The sequence below is a fragment of the Gobio gobio genome, assembly GCF_949357685.1.
Source record: "Gobio gobio genome assembly, chromosome: 10".
Taxonomy (NCBI): Eukaryota; Metazoa; Chordata; class Actinopteri; order Cypriniformes; family Gobionidae; genus Gobio; species Gobio gobio.
This window is the reverse complement of record NC_137116.1, coordinates 49,865,888-49,885,601: the sequence shown is the minus strand read 5'-3', so window position 1 is coordinate 49,885,601 and position 19,714 is coordinate 49,865,888. Positions and strand designations below refer to the sequence as shown.

The following is a 19,714-nucleotide window of genomic DNA, read 5'->3' as shown; positions in this document are numbered from 1 at the left end:
AGCCATGGTATGCAAAATTCATGGAAAGTGTTAAAATGCAAACTCCTAAAAAATGATTTCAGATTTATATCCAGTCGTATATGTCGGGTAACGCATAGATATATTAGGAAATAAAATAAAATGTTAAAAAAGTAGTCTGCTGTCACCTTATGAAAATGAATGTTGCATGATTGCTGGATATGAACCATTTTCCTTTCCATATACTCTAGGAGTCACATTAATAGGTGAAATCTCTCCTTTCCTCCATTTAATGTCATACATTTTCACGACATCCCTGGAACATTCATCAGCTGAGAGCCTCATTATGCTATCTGGGCCTGAGATTGGCACTCTTGCAAATATTTAAAAGCAGCAAGGCAAATGTGATAGTCACAATATTCACATTAAAAAAAGCTTTACCTAAGGATTTATTATCGGCCTACCTAGTCAATTACCAGCTAATGAGCTGACCTCGGCCGACATTCACTCCCAAACGGCTAAGGAGGAATTAGTTCACTTTTTCTGTCGCAGGAAATGCTTCAGTCACACCGAGAGCGGGTATGTTAGAAACGGTGGATGTTTATTAAATGTCACTCTGAACATGAAACACATTTTAGTGATCAACAAAAAATACAAGACATAAAAAAAACGGAGTCCATCGTAATTCGTAGCCGAGCGTACCAAGTGTTAAAGGGATAGTTCAAAAATGAAAATTAGCCCATAATTTACTCAACCCCAAGTCATCATAGGTGTATATGACATTCTTCTTTCAGACGAATAAAATAGTTATATTACAAAAGTCCAGGCTAATCCAAGCATTAGAACAATGATTCATAGTTGCTCTGTTTTTGAAGTCCATAAAGGGTACCTGTCCGTCAAGTAACGTGCTCCACGCGGCTCCGGGATGTTAATAAGGCCTTCTGAATCGACGCGTTTGTGTAAGAAAAATATTCATATTTATAACTTTATCAAGTAAACTTTCGACCGACCGCATTCCATGGAAAAGTGTAATGGAAAATGTGTACGTGACATCATGACGAGCGGACCTGGTCGCGTTAGTCTTTCGATCGGCAGGGTAACTTTCAACAATTTTTCCATAAATTGAACAGGGAAGGCGTCGGCCGAAAGTTTACTTTATAAAGTTTAAAATATAGATATTTTTCTTACACAAACAGATGCACTTTTTATGGACTTCAGAAACAGAGCAACTATGAAACCAATGGATTAACATTTAATATTTAACATTTAACAGACTTTTGTAATATAACTCAGATTTTATTCGTCTGAAAAAAGAATGTCATATACACCTAGGATGACTTGAGGGTGAGTAAATTATGGGCTAATTTTCATTTTTGGGCGAACTATCCCTTTAATAGTGTACAGTAGATCTGTGTTCGCTTTCATAGCTGGTCACAAATGATGGGTTTGGGGGATGTTAGGAAGGGCAAGATGTGTAAAGAAAGGAAAACGTCCTCTTGTCATCCTGGGGTGTTGCTATACTGCAAGACATGCTCAATTTCACGGTTAAATTATTTACATGGATGACTGGCAAGCCGCCGTCAGCAGGCAGGTGTAGTTTGAGAGGCCATCGGCAGGGGTTCCTGAGTTCACAGAAGTTCACAGACAGCAACCGGGGCCACGAACTGAGAATATAGCTTTCCCCAAAAGCTGTAGCTATCACATGTTCTGTCCGTTAGCGCAACAAAACCAATCTCTCTCGTCGCAGTCCACATCTCACATTTATCTGTTTCACACCCAACAGCACATTTCTTTTAATATACCTGTGGAGAGCAAGAAAAACATGGCATGATGAGGTGCGGGGATGTATTTTATTGGCGTTTGCTCTTCGTTTTCAATGTGCATGCTAGGACAGCTGGAGCATTGAAATCCCTCCTACAGTTTCCAGAGGGAATTGACCGTGAAACTCAATCTGCATAGCGGCGTTCATCTTAAACAATTTCACCTCACAGAAATGCCTGCGGTTCTCTTTATTGAGCGAGAATGCGTCACAAACTTGATCAAAACGCATCAGTTTGGTTGGGCTGTGACAGCTGTTTGCTCTGCTGTAGTTTTGAGTTCCTTTGACGCTGGTGAATTGGGTTTTCAGAAGGGGCTGGCACTGCAGTATGTACGATAAGTTAGCCATTTGAACATAGATAAACATTTGAACAATAAAGCAGGCTGATATTCGCATTCTTAAAATACTCTGAGGGGTTATCCTTTGATTCATAAAACTATTTCTTTGAATTCCATCCAATATACGTAGATATAAAAGTGATTGTAAAACATTTCCGAACAGAAATGACTATTTTGATGTTGCTGTTTAAAGTGCAGACAATGTTCATCTTTGATGTACAATGCACAATCACAACAAATAAAGTTATGAAACCGATTCTCACATTCTAAACACTGGCTCATCTTAGTTAACATGGATATCGCAGGATGAATGGCATTAGTATACAAATAAAAAAACAGCTGAAACATGTTCAGTATTGTGTTATCAAAACTAATACAAATACACATAAAACACAAGCAAATGAGTACAAGGACATTGCAGGTTGACGGTTTGGAAAGGAAACATATGCTCATTGTCAGTGCCATAAATTAAATAGAAAAGGGACAGTTAGTGAGTCAAGTCTGCAGAGATAAAAAAGCAAACAAATACAAATAGAAAGAGAAGCAACGATGGTAATACCGTAGTTTACCCAAAAACCAGTTCCATCAGGTACTCACCCTCATGATTTTATACAAAAGTTATATAAACAAGAAGATAATACTGAGTAAATTGCAATATACTTTGTGTACTTTTGCTTCACAAATGAAAATAGATCCAACTGAAATCAAAAGCAACAGCGGTGGGTAATATTTCTTCCTGAATCATTCATAATCAGCCGAATAAATGATTCAGTGAATCACTCATAAAGAGTCACTTGATTTGTTCTTGAATGAATCAGCATTTATGAACAACTTGGTTGAGTGATTGATTCAACGATTCACTCATAAAAACAGACATTTCTTTAATTCCCAAATAAATCAGTGTATTATTCATTACTTGATTCTATAATTCACTCATAAAGACAGTAATTTGTCCCCACCTACTGGCATAGTGATATGACATGCAAAAAGAGTCACTGAAAATGAAAAAGGGACCAGAACTAACTGTTGTACTGTTTAGATTTAGTCTGTCCTAATTCCATTTCACTCTTTTAAGAGCCTCCAAAACATTTGACATTTGCTACAATATAATCAAATGTATGTGCTTTAAAAGAACTAAATGTGATTTAGATCTTGACCCATTTTAGGGTAAACTATTCCTTTTCAGCCAATGATTTGGAGAATTTCACAATTGATCTAAAACAAATAACATTAAATGAATACATGATAATATATTAGTGGCAAATCGACGAGCTACTGAAATGATATCCAGGGTGATCTGACAATAAAACAGAGGAGTCGGTCTGTTCACAACAATAAAAGCGGTTCAACCCAAGTTCACTTCTCAGATCTCCTCCAAGATAAAAAGCCTTAAGCTCCGTCAATCCATCTCATTGGGATTTCAGGTGAACCCGACCTACTGTGCATAAGATAAAATCCAACACTCTGCTAACCGGCAGTAACACCAAAGGGTCGCTGTGTTTTCTTAGAGACGTTCAGCTTTTCCATTGATAAACCTTCCACCGACTGACCTGTCAGAGTGAAATATGTGCCTGTATTGGCCCATCACTCTGAACGCCAGCACTGTGACACATATTCTCTTTGAGCATCCCTGGTGGTCAATAACGTATTTACTCGACATGAGGGAAAATGTAGTTACCTCCCAGATATTACAGCAGTGGCGGGACACACCAATAGCCACCTTGTCATGTTTAACTACGAGTTATTGATTAAGCACTGAACGAAAACAACATAGGACAAGCTGCCTCTCCGTCGGATGTTTGAGAAGAGTTAAAAGTCTTTATTTTTTATGAAAAGCTACACATTCTTGCTAAATTTCACAGCTACAGAATTTTTTTTCTTTTCGTTTTTTGTTCTTTTTTTTACACAACAACTATAGATTTTTTTCATTAGAACATTTTTGACAATACCTGCAATGTTTCGTCATAATAATATTCAGAGATGTGAACAGTAGATCGAGAGAAAAACAGCAGCCCACTGGGCATCAGCACGAACACTACAAGATGGTGGGATTGAAAGACGGATAGAAACAGAAACATGAGAAAGAGGTTGTCTTGCGTTTCTCGAGTGTCTCTAACACCTACAGCCATCTTGGAGTTCTTCTAATCGAGTTTTCTAGTTCTCGCTCATTTATTCTCCTCCTTGGTCGGCCTGATCTTCATCTCGGTGAACTTCAGCGAGTACTGCCAACCCGTCCAGGACGACCACTCGATGCCGTCGGCGTACGAGGTGTGCTGGCCGCGCAGGTACTGTCCGTTGAGGTTGGAGGTGTGGCAGTTGCGGTACCACCAGGCGCCGTGGTAGAAGGACGCGCAGTTATTCTCGGAGTGGTCGTTGTCCTTGTCCTTAGTGGTGAATTTCATCCCGTTGTGTTTGAGCAGCGAGTCGCCTGTAGCGTCAGATCAATGCGTGATGGAAAGAAAGATTGAGAAAGACAGAGGAAGGGTGGAAGAGTGAGCGTGTGATAGACAGGGACGGTGAGGAAAAAAGACAGAAACAAAAGAACAAGTGAGTCACTCGACCGCAACGTCTTTGTTTATCCGTATCATGGAAAGTTTAGAAACAGCAGTACACAGGGTTTGTTCTAAAACCTAATGAGCTATACCTGTCTACAGTCTATATAGGCAGCTTGCTTCGGTGGAACCTCAAAACATGCCTAATAGAGAATACGTATAAAAATACACAAATATTAGGTGTAATTGACATTAGGGCTCTTTTTTTTATAAAGTCAGAATGCAAATAGAGTGCAATAGAAATGCAATGCAATAAAATATTGGGATATAAATATAATGTCTGTTACATTTGCAAGAAAACGATGCAAATGCCGAGCATTCTACCTATTGCTTGCTAACTTGTGCTTGTGTTTTTCCTTTACTTTATTATTTTATCAATTTAGTGATTTCAATAGACCTGTGCAGGAAAATGTTTTATAATGTAATGTTAATAAAGGATGCAATAAATTGATTAAAAGTGACAGTTAAGACTTTTACATCGAAACACATTTATACTGTTCGAAACCAATATTGTTATTTTAAACATTTTAAATTCATCAAAGAATCCTGAAAAAAATGTAGGGGAGAGCGGGGCACAACCTAACGCTTTTTGACTTTCTCAGTTTGTGTAAATCCACTTGGGGTTCAGAGTATATATTTTTTCCCACATTAATTGCACACATGTCTAGTACAATTATGTGGTTTTGTTTCATTGTTACAGTGTATACTTTTTTCTTGATTTACCCCGAAAGAATGCAAGTGACAACATGCCCCATAGGTGGGGTACATTGTAACATGTGGTGGGGCACAATGTAACATGACCAAATAACAGCTTAAAATGTTACCTGAAATAATAAAAAATATATACAAGACAAACTAAAATATTTTGTCATTAAAATACAATTATTAACTTTTTAAAATAAATGTTTTAATCATTAAAAATATAACCTTTTTTGAGTTTGACTACAAACACATCGCTAAATACAGCTATACAACATAGTTCAAAACATAATAATAATTAATAATTTCTGAACATTAACTCTCAGTCATTATTCACCCTTTTCTCATGGTTTCTCAAAAGAATTCATAAAAGTATAGAATATAATGGCATATTTCTAATAGGGGCTCATTGTAACGCAGTGTTAAAACACACCCCGCCTGCGCAACTGGGATTTAAATCGCGGCTCCTAGTAGATCAGCATTAAAGAACCATCTCAACTGTTAAATAACAGATATAAGATTAAAATAATATCGGATTTGTCTTATTTTAAATAAACACAAAAAACAGAGATGAAAACTAAATTTAAGTAAGAAATTTACTTTTGCTATGGTTAAATACATGTTCAGTAATATCTTCCAGAGATGTTTTAATTTTGGCGCTATTTTTTCTCTAAATAATGTTGATATGGCAACTAGTAAATACACTAAGTTTCGTCATTCTGGCATGTGTGGAAAGTGTTAAAACATGCGTGTTACAACTAACCCTGCGTTAGGTTGTGGCCCGCGCTCCCCTATTACAGTTTCCCCCCCTCCAAAAAAAACTGATAATAAATGTTTCTTGTGCACCACATTAGAATGATTTCTGACAGATAAAGGGACACTGCTGGAGTAATGATGCTGAAATTTCAGCATTGCATCACAGGAATAAATTACATTTGAAATGAAAGCTGCAAGCGGCGATGATAGGGCCCTCGCACCGGTGCCACCGCCACCCTGTGGCTTTAGGAAAACAGAGCATGGGTGCATATTGCCGCATTTAAGTAGGTAAATATAGGAGGACTACATCAAAGTCATTTGTATTTGCCACACTTTCTACTGACAGCTGGTGGCACTATGACTGTAACTACATTTTGGTGTGTAGTGTAGATGTTTTCAGGCCAGGACTCTTATCAAATGTGAACTTTGGGGCAGATTGGACAGATTGGCTAGAGTTAAAACAACTTCCTGTTTCATGACGATAATAGCATGCTTTAGCACTCAGCTAAGTGTTGCTAGCATGTTTCTAGCATGTTTAGCACTCAATGGCATATTTTAGTATGTTGTTAGTAGTGCATTACAGTGTTAAACACGTCACTCCCTGTTACCAGTAGTTGGCACTATTACTATAACTGAATATTGGCATGAAGATGTGCTCAGGCCAGGACTATTCAAACATGTTAAGTTTAAGGCAGATTGGACAATGCATGCCTTAGTTACAGGAACTTTCTGTTTCATTGCATTAACAGAAAGTTGCTAGCATGTTTTAGCATATTTCTAGCATGTTGCATGCTAAGTTTGGGGAAGATTGGACATTGCATGCCTAAATTACAGCAACTTCCTGTTTCATGATGATAATAGCATGCTTTAGCACTCAGCTAAGTGTTTCTAGCATGTTTAACACACAATGGCATATTTTAGTCCCCTGTCCCAAATGGCACTTTCGGTCTTGTGGACTTACAATGGCTGCCGCGTGCGCGTGTCTGTTAAGTCCACAAGACCGTAGGGTGTCCCATTTGTCATTTTAGGTCTCAGAAGGGTGCTCGCGAGTGCCATTAACAGAAAGTTGCTAGCATGTTTGAGCATATTTCTAGCATGCTGCATGCTAAGTTTGGGGCAGATTGGACATTGTATGTCTGACTTACAGCAACTTCCTGTTTCATTGCATTAATAGCACGCTTTAGCACTTAGCAAAGTGTTTCTTGCATGTTTTAGCATGTTTCTTCCATGTTGCTAGCCTATTTAACACTTGCTGACACTTTTTAATATGTTGTTGGTAGTTTTAAACATGTCACTTCCTGTTGCCAGATGGGCATGGGCTTGTGTTCAGGACAGAACTCTTATCAAACGTGTGAAGTTTGGGGCAGATTGAAAACATGACATTTATCAGGCCGCCAGGGACACGCCCTTTGGCGAAAACTGAAGATCTTTGCAATTTAGCATCACAAAAGCCTTATGATTTGATAAAGTACAAGGCCTGGAATACTGCACAAAAATCAAGGAAATTCAAAATGGCTGCCTTTCTGTTAGGACTTTTCTCCAAGAAAGTTTTTGTAAATATTGGGACATTACATCTATGTACCGAATTTCGTACACGTATAGTGAAACGTAGTGGGAGGGGTGCTTTGTTGAAATTTTATAGGTAGGGCTATCGTGCTATTTTGCTAACACATAATTCTGAAACCCATATCAGATGTACATTTTCACCAGATGTGACGTGTGCAAAGTTTCATTAAGTTTAAAGTATGTTTAGACCCTCAAAAATGTGATTAATTTTGGAGAAGAAGAAGAAGCGGAATAATAATAAACGGAGCAATTTCACGAGGGTCCTCAATAAATTGGTGCTCGGGCCCTAAACATATTAAACTAGAAATCAGTTATTTTAAATTGTAATAATATTTCACAATATTACTGTTTTACTGTATTTTCGACAAAATAAATGCAGTCTTGGGAAGCATGACACTTTCAAAAACAATTAAAATGACCCCAAACTTTTGAATGGTAGTGTATTTTAAAAGATTTATGCACATAAATAGCATAGCCTACATTTATAGAGTTATGCTTGTAGCTTTCAATCCATACAATCTAATTGCTTAGAATAGGGATGCTAAAACAGTTTATAGGCTCATATTTTGAGCAGTAAAACGTCAATTGGACGTACGCTTTACAATAAGCTTAGCATGTTTACATGCGCATATTAAGATTGCTAGCTCTGCTAGTGATGTGGAGAGAGAGACAGAAACCAAAGGAGCGTTTTAACACGTTGCCGTTAATGTGCCCTTATTAAGCTCTGTGATGTATGTCTCAGGGACGTAATGTTGCAGTGTGCATCTAGGCTAATCTAATCCCAGTTTCCTGCCTCCATACCGCCCGGCTCCGCTGGGCCCGGCCCTGCTGACAAGATCAGCTTTTTATTGCCAGCCTTGCAGTAAAACCCTTCTCCTGTCCTCATCCTCTGACTCTAATTCTACTCTGCTGCAACATGTATCGTGATAGCCGTTTTATTGGGACAAAGAGATCCAATTGATGCCATTATGTCATATTGTAAAGTGTGTTACACATCATAAACTTGTTTCTGGTGCCTTATAGATTCATCATTGTGGTCTAGCAGATAACGAATCACCAGAATGATGGCGGTATAAAATGACAGCACCTGGACTGTGAAAGGAGACCCAATGAACAGCTGTGAAGAATGCCAGCGGAAAAATTATACAGGAGATTGCTTTACCTGGTTTTCAGCAGGTTTAAAGGCGCAGTGTGTAAATTTTAGCGGCATCTAGCGGTGAGGTTGTGAATTGCAACCTCCCATCACTCACCCCTCCCTTTCGGAGCACATAGAGAAGCTACGGTGGCCGACACAGGACAAAGATGTCCTCATCTAAGACAGCAGAGAGTAGCTAGAGCTCTGTAGAGCAATTTCTCCGTTTAGGGCCACCATAGAAACATGACGCCGCAAATTGGCAAATTCATTGTAATGCTGTGTTCACACCGAACGCGAATAGAGCGTCAAATTTGCGTCTATCGCATCTAGTTGGACGCTTGAACATTTTGAATCCACTCGTGCGTCCACAGCGAAATGGACACGGATGGAAATGGAATCGAGCGTTTGAAGCGAAATAGACACGCTTGCTCCAGGAGAAATATGTCATAAAACACCACTCTGCCTCTTTTCATTTTAATTAAAAAAAATATTAAACATTAATAGCCACACAAATGTGGTTCAGGCAACGCACACCTTGATTATCTTCACTGCATGTATATTTATAACAAACGAAATATGAAACACAACCATGCCTCTTTTCATTTACATGTAAAAACTACGGAGCCCCGCACATGACATGCAAGAAAAAAAAAGTAAAGTGTGCGCACGAGTTACTAATTCGTTCCCTCGATTTATAAATCATGCGCACAATTTACTTTTTCGTTCCCTCTATTTATAAATCGTGCGCACGTTTTACTAATTCGTTCCCTCAAATTGCTAAATCGTGCAAACGATTTACTTATTCGTTCCCTCAGTTTATAAATCATGCGCATGATTTAGCAAATCGAGGGAACGAATTAGTAAAACGTGTGCACGCTTTATAAATCGAGGGAACGAAATAGTAAATCGTGCGCACGATTTAGCCTACTAGTTTTTTACTGCATGTCATGTGCGGGGCTCCGTAAAAAACAAATATTAAACACATTAATATGTGGTTCAGACAATAAGTGTGCATATATATGATTATCACTGTAATAAAATTAAATATGACATAAAACAAAACCCAGTCTCTTTTTGTTAAATGTCAAGGTATAATAAGCTATACAATAAATAAAGCAAACAATTCAGTCAAACAAAGTCAGCTTAGGCAACAACGGTAAAGTTAAATAGCCTAAAAAAATTAAGTTTGGCAGGCAACACATTATATATTCATGAAACCAAAGATCGGCCGTTAGATCTACACAACACAAATATCATCTCATGTTTAACCACTACAGAGACATCAGAGCCAGCAGCAAACGTCAGAAGGACTGGCCGAGGAAAGGCTGCTCTCGCCGGGGTTAATGAGAGCTGAGCGCCCGCTGATCCCTGGATCTTACAACTCCAAAAACGCAAGATTACATTTTTTAAATAGGTGCTCTCTTTATAAATAAACCACAGATTTGAGCTTTAAACATTTTGTTACAAAACAACAGTAGTATTTTTAAATTATGCGGGGTTTCTCATCACATCACTTTACCACATGACAGCAGCAAGCAGGCTCCTGATTGGTTAACAAATAGACGCCAAAGTTCAGATTTTTCAACTCGGGTGTCAGACGCGAATTCGCTTCAAACGTGTGAATGCACAAAAAGCACAAAATAAAATCACTCTTTACGTTGACTTAACATGGAAATCACTCGATCCAGATGCTCTATTCGCGTTCGGTGTGAATGCAGCATAAGGGGACGAAGATGGAAACGGCTCATTCTAAGGTAATAAAAACATAACGGTTCATTATGTAAGGTCTTTATACATCACTGAAAACATTGTTATTTATATTAAATTGCATTTCTGTCAATATATCCTCATAAATATTACACACGGTACCTTTAAAAGGTCTAATTAGTGGTCTTTGGCGTGTTTCGAGTTGGTCTAAGGCTGGATCCCAAATGGCACCCTATACCCTCAAGTTCTTCCTCTGAATCCTCCGCACTTTCATGACCTAATGACGCTTTGACTGCCGGGTAAAGTCCTCTGCGTAGCTCACAAACTTGCGGGCTCAGCTGAAATGTGCATTGAGGGCGCATAACAGCCACAAAGGGGCTTCACCCTTTAGAAACCTAAAATGATGAATGGGACACCCTACAGTCTCGTGGACTTAACGGACACGCGCACGCGCACGCGCACGCGCACGCGGCAGCCTTTGTAAGTCCACAAGACCGAAAGTGCATAGAAGGATGCCATTTGGGATCCAGCCCAAGATGAGAATCCAGCTGGCTTAAACCAGCTAAGACTTTGCCATCTTAGACTGGTTTAAAGGGATAGTCCACCCAAAAATGAATGATATAATGTCAGCACCATCATCTCGTTCCAAACTTTTTGCTTGAACACAAAATAAGATATTTTGAAGAATGTTGGTAACCAAACAATTTTGGTTTCCATTGACTTCCATTATATTTTACCTTTGGTTACCAACATTCATCTTCTTTCGAAACCTGTATGACTAACTTTCTTCTGTGGAACATAAAAGAAGATATTTTGAAGAACGCAGACAACCAAACCGTTTCAGTTCCCATTGACTTCTATTACATTTGACCATATAATGGAAGGGAATGGGAACCAAAAACTGTTTGGTTATCATCTTCACGAAAAAGTCATACTGGTTTGGAATGAGTAAACAATGTCAGAATTTTCATTTCGGGCTGGACTATCCTTTTAAGATGGTTCTCAAACTAGCTATTTTAAGTCATTAGTCACAAAGCTGGTCTAGATGGTTATCTGAAGCATGTCAAGCTGGTTGGAGCTGATAGCACACACTTGACCAGTAACATGTTCCAAAAACCAACTTGAAAACCTTAAGCTGGTACGCTGTGGCCAGTTTCAACCAGTATGAGCTGGTGTACCTGGTCTATCAGTCGAAAAATGAACAAAACCACTTGAAAACCATCAAAATAGACCAGATTTGGAAACTAGCTAACAACCTTAGGCTCGTTAGGGAAAGCTGCTGGCCTCTGTAATACTATGTTGCAATATTCATAAAGAATCCCCAACCATACAAACAAAATACTAATTAGCTAGAACGATATGATTAATCATTGCAGTAAATTGCAGATTCTGTGCAAAACAGACCTCACAATTTGTGCACTTGAGGGGGTGTGTAGCGTGTGTCAGCATGAAGGTGCATCTCAGACTTTTATGAAATGTCTTGAGACAGACCCACTCAGGAGGGCGATGCGAGTCATTAGGTATGCGCATGAATGCATAATCGCATAAATGCCGAAAAACACTGCAACATCAGAGAGAAATTATACACTCCTCTACTTGGACAAGCATTGTTACAAAATAATCAAACGCTCACATGCAATTTCGCTTCTTACTCTGGCCTCCCTAATGGTAGTGAAAACATTTCTGTGCACTTGCAAAACTGTCATTAGCACACTTTGAAGTTGGCACTGTATTAGTACTCAAAGTGTTTACAGAGATCAGGGCATCATGGGTGTAAAAACTCATCTCAGGTAATTATTTCTTCCCCGAGATCCCCGCTGTGGCTGAGCGCTCTTTCTCTACCCTATCGTAAAGGCCTTTCATTAAACAGAGTAGCATTAAAGACACCATGCTTGTGTTATGATATGCCGTTATGAAAATTCTCACATGCAAGGACAGGGTGTGTGAGGAACACTTTTTTTTTTTTATCTCTGTTGCAAAAAACATCACAGTAATTTATGAAAAACAGAGGATTCTGGGGTATGGCTCATCAAAATCTCCACAGGGATGCACTGTCATATTGAAATAATGTCATATCAAATCGGTACATCAGCTTCAGCGCATAATCGCTAAAACACTTTCAGACAGCTGCTCTGTACAGTTTTAGATGTCTGCTAAAGAAGTAACTTGGATGGTTTAGTCTAGTGTTGGCCCGAATGAATGAGATTATCTGTGGTTTTGGATGACACATATTTTGGCACACTTTTAAGTGTTATAAGTAATTATCTTTATCTTTAGTCTATCGATCTATTGCTAGAACGACATGATTAATCATCTATCTATCTATCTATCTATCTATCTATCTATCTATCTATCTATCTATCTATCTATCTATCTATCTATCTATCTATCTATCTATCTATCTATCTATCTATCTATCTATCTATCTATCTATCTATCTATCTATCTATCTATCTATCCTGTTCTAGTTCCATAAACAAGAAGGTAATATTGAATAATTTATATTTTAAACACAACATGATATTGATATTGTGGCTTTATATGTGGTCAGACACTTGCATGTGTCATTAATATTAACATTTTGCCAAAAGCAAGCTCATTTGGACTCGCAAGATTTTTGACCAGGAATTTTCGGACATAAATGCACGTTTTGTCCGTCATTAGAACAGCTGCATCTGAGGCAGTAAGTGCATCACATTATGTTTTATTCAACTTTTATTCAACAGGTTATAACGTTTCCTGTCGCTATGTGGTTGCCCAGTTTTTTTATGTAATTTGGCCAAAATCTCAAGTGGTACAGACAGGCTATTTCAGACAGTATTGGCTGTGACTCGATGACAAATGCTAAACTAAGGCCTAGACCACACGTACACAGGTATTTTTTATAAACTCAGTTTTTCCTCCTTTTAAAAAAAAAAATGTGTCCACATGAAAACACAAAAACACGCTATGAAGCAGAAGCGCTGCCAAACCAACAGGTGTCAATATAACCCTAACCGTAAAGCCATGTCGGCCAATCAGAAGCCTGGAAAAAAAGGTTATTGCCGGTTCTGGTTCTGATGTAATGAGCCAAAATGTCCACACGACAACACTGCAAACAGAGTTTCTAAAAATCTTCACCCTGGCAGGAGTTTTCGAAAAAGTTTGGTTTCAGTGACTGGATAGTGCGTTTGCGTGTGGACGAACGGCCAAACCGCATAAAAAAAGCTGCGGTTTTGAAAATACCTTTGTGTTCGTGTGGACAGGGCTAATGCTAAAGACATACTTTTCCACTCCTCAAATACATAAAACATTAGCCTTTATATACACTCACCTAAAGGATTATTAGGAACACCTGTTCAATTTCTCATTAATGCAATTATCTAATCAACCAATCACATGGCAGTTAATTCAATGCATTTAGGGGTGTGGTCCTGGTCAAGACAATCTCCTGAACTCCAAACTGAATGTCAGAATGGGAAAGAAAGGTGATTTAAGCAATTTTGAGCGTGGCATGGTTGTTGGTGCCAGACGGGCCGGTCTGAGTATTTCACAATCTGCTCAGTTACTGGGATTTTCACACACAACCATCTCTAGGGTTTACAAAGAATGGTGTGAAAAGGGAAAAACACCCAGTATGCGGCAGTCCTGTGGGCGAAAATGCCTTGTTGATGCTAGAGGTCAGAGGAGAATGGGCCGACTGATTCAAGCTGATAGAAGAGCAACTTTGACTGAAATAACCACTCGTTACAACCGAGGTATGCAGCAAAGAATTTGTGAAGCCACAACACGCACAACCTTGAGGCGGATGGGCTACAACAGCAGAAGACCCCACCGGGTACCACTCATCTCCACTACAAATAGGAAAAAGAAGCTACAATTTGCACAAGCTCACCAAAATTGGACAGTTGAAGACTGGAAAAATGTTGCCTGGCCTGATGAGTCTCGATTTCTGTTGAGACATTCAGATGGTAGAGTCAGAATTTGGCGTAAACAGAATGAGAACATGGATCCATCATGCCTTGTTACCACTGTGCAGGCTGGTGGTGGTGGTGTAATGGTGTGGGGGATGTTTTCTTGGCACACTTTAGGCCCCTTAGTGCCAATTGGGCATCGTTTAAATGCCACGGCCTACCTGAGCATTGTTTCTGACCATGTCCATCCCTCTATGACCACCATGTACCCATCCTCTGATGGCTAGTTCCAGCAGGATAATGCACCGTCACAAAGCTCGAATCATTTCAAACTGGTTTCTTGAACATGACAATGAGTTCACTGTACTAAAATGGCCCCCACAGTCACCAGATCTCAACCCAATCGAGCATCTTTGGGATGTGGTGCAATGGGAGCTTCGTGCCCTGGATGTGCATCCCACAAATCTCCATCAACTGCAAGATGCTATTCTATCAATATGGGCCAACATTTCTAAAGAATGCTTTCAGCACCTTGTTGAATCAATGCCACGTAGAATTAAGGCAGTTCTGAAGGCGAAAGGGGGTCAAACACAGTATTAGTTTGGTGTTCCTAATAATCCTTTAGGTGAGTATATATATATATATATATATATATATATATATATATATATATATATATATATATATATATATATATATATATATATATATATATATATATATATATAATATATATATATATATATATATATAGTGTTACTTGAGTAAAGAAAATGCTGTACTTATGCAAAGAACCAGGGGCCGGATTCACAAAACATTCTTAAGAATGAAATTATTCTTGTTATTTTCTAAATATAGAAAATAAAAAAATATAAGAATATTTTGTATTCCCAAAAACTATTCTATAGAATGTTCTTATCTTTTTTCTTATGCTTGTTCTTAAGATAAAATTTAAGAAGTATTCAAATTCACGAAAATAATGTTCTTTAAAATCATTGTAAATAACTTCTTAAAGTTAGGATAACCTCCAACCCATCTTAAATACCCAAATGTAAGATGTTTAACAAATTTATTGGGTTGTTTCGAATAGTAAGCATTACAACATAACAGTAGCTGGCTAAATATAAAATGTATAACTAATAATAGTACCATATGGACGAGTATAAAACCAGCAACCAGCTCGCACCAACCAGCAAGCATCAATAGCAGACGAGAAACCCAGCATAATTTGAAAAATACTACTATTAAAGGGTTAGTTCACCCAAAAATGAAAATTCTGTCATTAATTACTTACCCGCATGTCGTTCGACACCCGTCAGACCTCCGTTCATCTTCGGAACACAAATGAAGATATTTTAGTTGAAATCTGATGGCTCTGAAAGGCCTCCATTGGCACAATGCACTTTACACTCTCAAGACCCTTAAAAGGTACTAAAGACGTCGTTACAAAGTCCATCTCACTACAGTGGTTCTAAAATAACTTTATGAATCGGCGATTCAGAGCCATCAGATTTCAACTAAAATATCTTCATTTCTGTTCCGAAGATGAACGAAGGTCTGACGGGTGTCGAACGACATGAGGGTAAGTAATTAATGACAGAATTTTCATTTTTGGGTGAACTAACCCTTTAATGTGTCACAAATTGTAGTTTTAAGACTTTTTCAGGCGAGAATGTACTTGTTTAAAGATTAAATCTGTGATTTATTTATAAAGAGAGTGTTACTATTTTATCTGCCGTTTTCGGAGTTGTGAGATCCAGGCGATCAGCGGGTGTTCAGTGCTCGTTAACCCCGCCGAGTGCAGCCTTTCCTCAGCTAGTCCTTCTGACGTCTGCCGCTGGCTCGGATGTCTCTGAGATATGATTCGTCTTGTGTAGATCTAACGGCTGATCTTGTACCTGAGCAGCGTTCTTGATAACCGCCTAGGCTCTTGTAAAATAATAACTTTACAGACATGGCACATTAAAAACACAACATTGAGTGATTAACTCCCGTTAAGCCAGTCACAACGAAAATAGTCTGCACACTTATTATGATATCTACGGTAATCTGCAGGAAAAGATGGGCTTTGAGGTGTTTTTCATGCAGCGAGTCTTCAGTAATACCTTTCAATAAAATAACACCATATAACACCTTTTATTTTCTTCTTAAGTAAAAAATTAAGATGTTCTTAAGAAAATATTTGAGAACTTAAGAATTTTTCAAAAATTGCACTTAGGAAAATTCTTATGAACTTCTTAGAATTTATCTTAAGAATTTTCTTAACTTCTTTCTTAAGAAGATTTTCGTGAATCTGGCCCCAGTTCTTTATTTACCATTGCATTGCAAACAAACAGAGATTGTCCAAAATGTCCGGCACTTCATTCACGATTTAGGCGGGGTTAAGTTATGAGGTTTGATCAACAGTTTGAGGATCCAATGGAGTTACGAGGTTTAGTCACAAGCTCTTTAATACTTTTCATTGGTTAAATAATTGCAAAACTCACAGACAGACAAGGGTGACCAATAGTAATGATTTATGGAGGAAAAAATGTATATACGAGTTTTCCTGACAGAGAAACCTTTCAGCAAGTTTTTCTTGTCCATCATTAATATAAGAGAAAATGATACTTTGTGGTAAAGTAAAAATAAGTTAAAATCTGCTTTTGAATTTTAAGCTGCCTGCCACATTCAATTGCTTTCACATTTGATTTTATGGCCACAATGTGCCTTTTACCATTGACCTTGTGTCAGAATTTTCCCTTTCGAATTTCTGTGAATGTTGGACTCTGAGGAGGGACTTGCTTTACGTCTGACAAACCATTATTAAAGGTGTCAAGGACATCTCACAATGTTGCCCTCCAGGAACCTCAGTTTGGGTCTGCGAAGTTTATTCCTTTTGTTTTTTTAGCTATTGTTTTGTTCCACACTGCTGCTTACTCTTAAAAAATGTCTGTTTGATTCCATTGTGCTAAAACATTCGATCTGTGTTGATCTCTCTCAGCATTTGATTCAAAACTAAGTTCCATACTTGATTGAGCACAGCTCAGACGAAAAAAAAAAAATCAAAATGTGATTTAATGCTTACGGTCAGTTCAACCTACCATTCATGTACACATTAATGCTTTAAACGACCATGCATGCATTTTAATCAAGACAGCGACGTAAGAGTCCAAACAAGACGTAATTGATAAGATTGGGAATCAATGTGGCATGACTTCTCCAGCGGGGGATGTTTAAGACAGCCTTGCTAATTAGACGCGTGGATGCAGTATTCTCCTCTTGATTTATGTTAATAGGAGTGTTTGTTTACGTCTCCCATAATAAGCCGAGTGCTTGCTTTATTGGAATGCCATAGATGTATTCTACGGCTTCATTATCCCTGCCCTTTCCGGCACACGGCGAAGGTCACGCCCGCGTCCAGCCCCAGCGAGGAGGGCAGTGCTCGGGGAAAAACACCTGAGAATAATAGAGTGCGGGACCCAATTAACGTTAAAAAGAGGCCCCGGCGACAGCGCAGGTGAAGCATTGAGAATTGCTCATCACTTTGCCTCGGCACAGACGATAACCTGCGGCCCCCGTTGCTTCGCGTGCCATAGGAATATATCTGAACGCCACTGACAACAGGGCAGGAAACTTTAAATTAGTCTTGTGATTCTCATGATAGTTTCTATTCTAGGCTGAGCTTTTTTGTTTTACTGGGCGCAATTCAGGCCACTAAGTTTGGATTTCCTGTCTGTGCTTAAAGTGGCCTTGTTTTGAACACAGAAACATTATATATATATATATAGTATGTGTGTGTGTCTGTGTGTGTGTGTGTGTGTGTGTGTGTGTATATACACTGTATTATATATTAGGGCTGTCAATCGGTTACATTTTTAATCACGATTAATTGCACTTTTGTTGTGTGATTAATCGCACTTATCGTGAAATTAAGCAAACACCATTTCTCTCATTAAACATTCATTTTGTCATCATTTGCTGCATCCAGCAAAGTAAACAATCAGATTGAAGGATGATTCTCACAAAACTGTATTTTCTACAAGCTTCAAGGATCATTGTAGAGACTCCAAAAGGACACCAAATATAAGGATTCTATATAATTCTATTAAATTTAAAGCACACATGAAAAAAACATTACATGAAAAAACTTATAGTGTATAGTATGTGTACACAGCAACAACAAAGAGCTTGTTGTCATTTTAGACGAGTCAAGCTGCGATACCGAACAGAACCACACGGAGATGCCAAAAAACTCCTAAATCATTCGCTTTGTCTTGACTGCATAAACCTACGATTACTAAACAAAACAATGTACACGTGACAAATCAAACATGATCCTTCCTGAGTGTGTGTGCAACGGAAATGTTCATGAATGGAGCGTGCGATCAGTGATCTAGAGCGCACGCACACACACGGTTTGTTGTTTGTGCATCAGACTCTCACGCGCTTACTGTACGACTCCTGTACGTCACCAAAATTGCGCTCTTCAGAAACAAATCGCAGAATACGACAGAGCTCGTGTTTTAAAGCAAAGCACACACTGGAATAATTCACTAAAAACGCAATGTGAGTCTCTATTCTCTCTGATATGTGTGATGTAATCAGCCTGGCCGCCTTTACATTAGCGCTGTTTTGGACTGTTTGAAAGAATTCGATTCCTGGATCACTGAACACTTTCCCAGAGTTTAACGGCTTAAAATGGCCTGATCACAGAATCAGAAGTAGAATCGAGTTAAAAAGTTAGAATGGAAATTTCCTCCTACCAGAGTTACAGGTGCTGTAGATGCTCAGTGTGATTGTGATAAACTCCCGACTCGATCTAACTACGTGACGAAAATTATGTTAATGACGCAGATTCACGTACTTCTGTAATTTATTTGCGTTAAATTCTTTTAATACGTTAAGGACTTTAAATTTATCGCAAGCGTTAACGTGACAGCCCTAATATATATTATTATAATTGATATTATAGTCAATTATACTGTCACGTTTGGTTTTGGGACTTCATGTTCATGTTTCCTGTCTTTTATTTTGAAATTTAGTCACAGTGGCTCATGTGTCACATTCTTATTGGTTCATTGTGTTCAGATTTTTCTCAAGTCATTAGTCTTTGTGCATAACTAGCCCTCATGTTTCCATTGTCTCTGGTCTAACTTTGATTTGTGTAACTGCTGTTTGGTGAGTTTATGTTCAGGTTCAAGTTTAATTCATGGTTCTGTCAAGTCTTTGTTTTTGTATTTGTTCAAGTTTTGTTAATAAAAGCTGCTTTTGGGTTCAGACTACTCGCCTACAATGAACTTTGTTACACA

The 19,714-nt window shown here is 38.4% G+C and overlaps 1 protein-coding gene across 3 annotated transcripts in view; it reads right to left on the bottom strand.

The window, feature by feature from the left end:
* Positions 1–1,790: 1,790 nt before the first annotated feature.
* Positions 1,791–19,714, bottom strand: part of fibcd1a (fibrinogen C domain containing 1a) — a 201,222-nt gene continuing 183,298 nt past the window's right edge. For all 3 annotated transcript variants that reach the window (XM_079826743.1, XM_079826745.1, XM_079826744.1), the window contains one exon: positions 1,791–4,543. In XM_079826743.1, the coding sequence (XP_079682869.1) occupies positions 4,281–4,543 (263 nt within the window). In that variant the 3' untranslated portion in view covers positions 1,791–4,280. The remainder of the gene's footprint in view (positions 4,544–19,714) is intronic.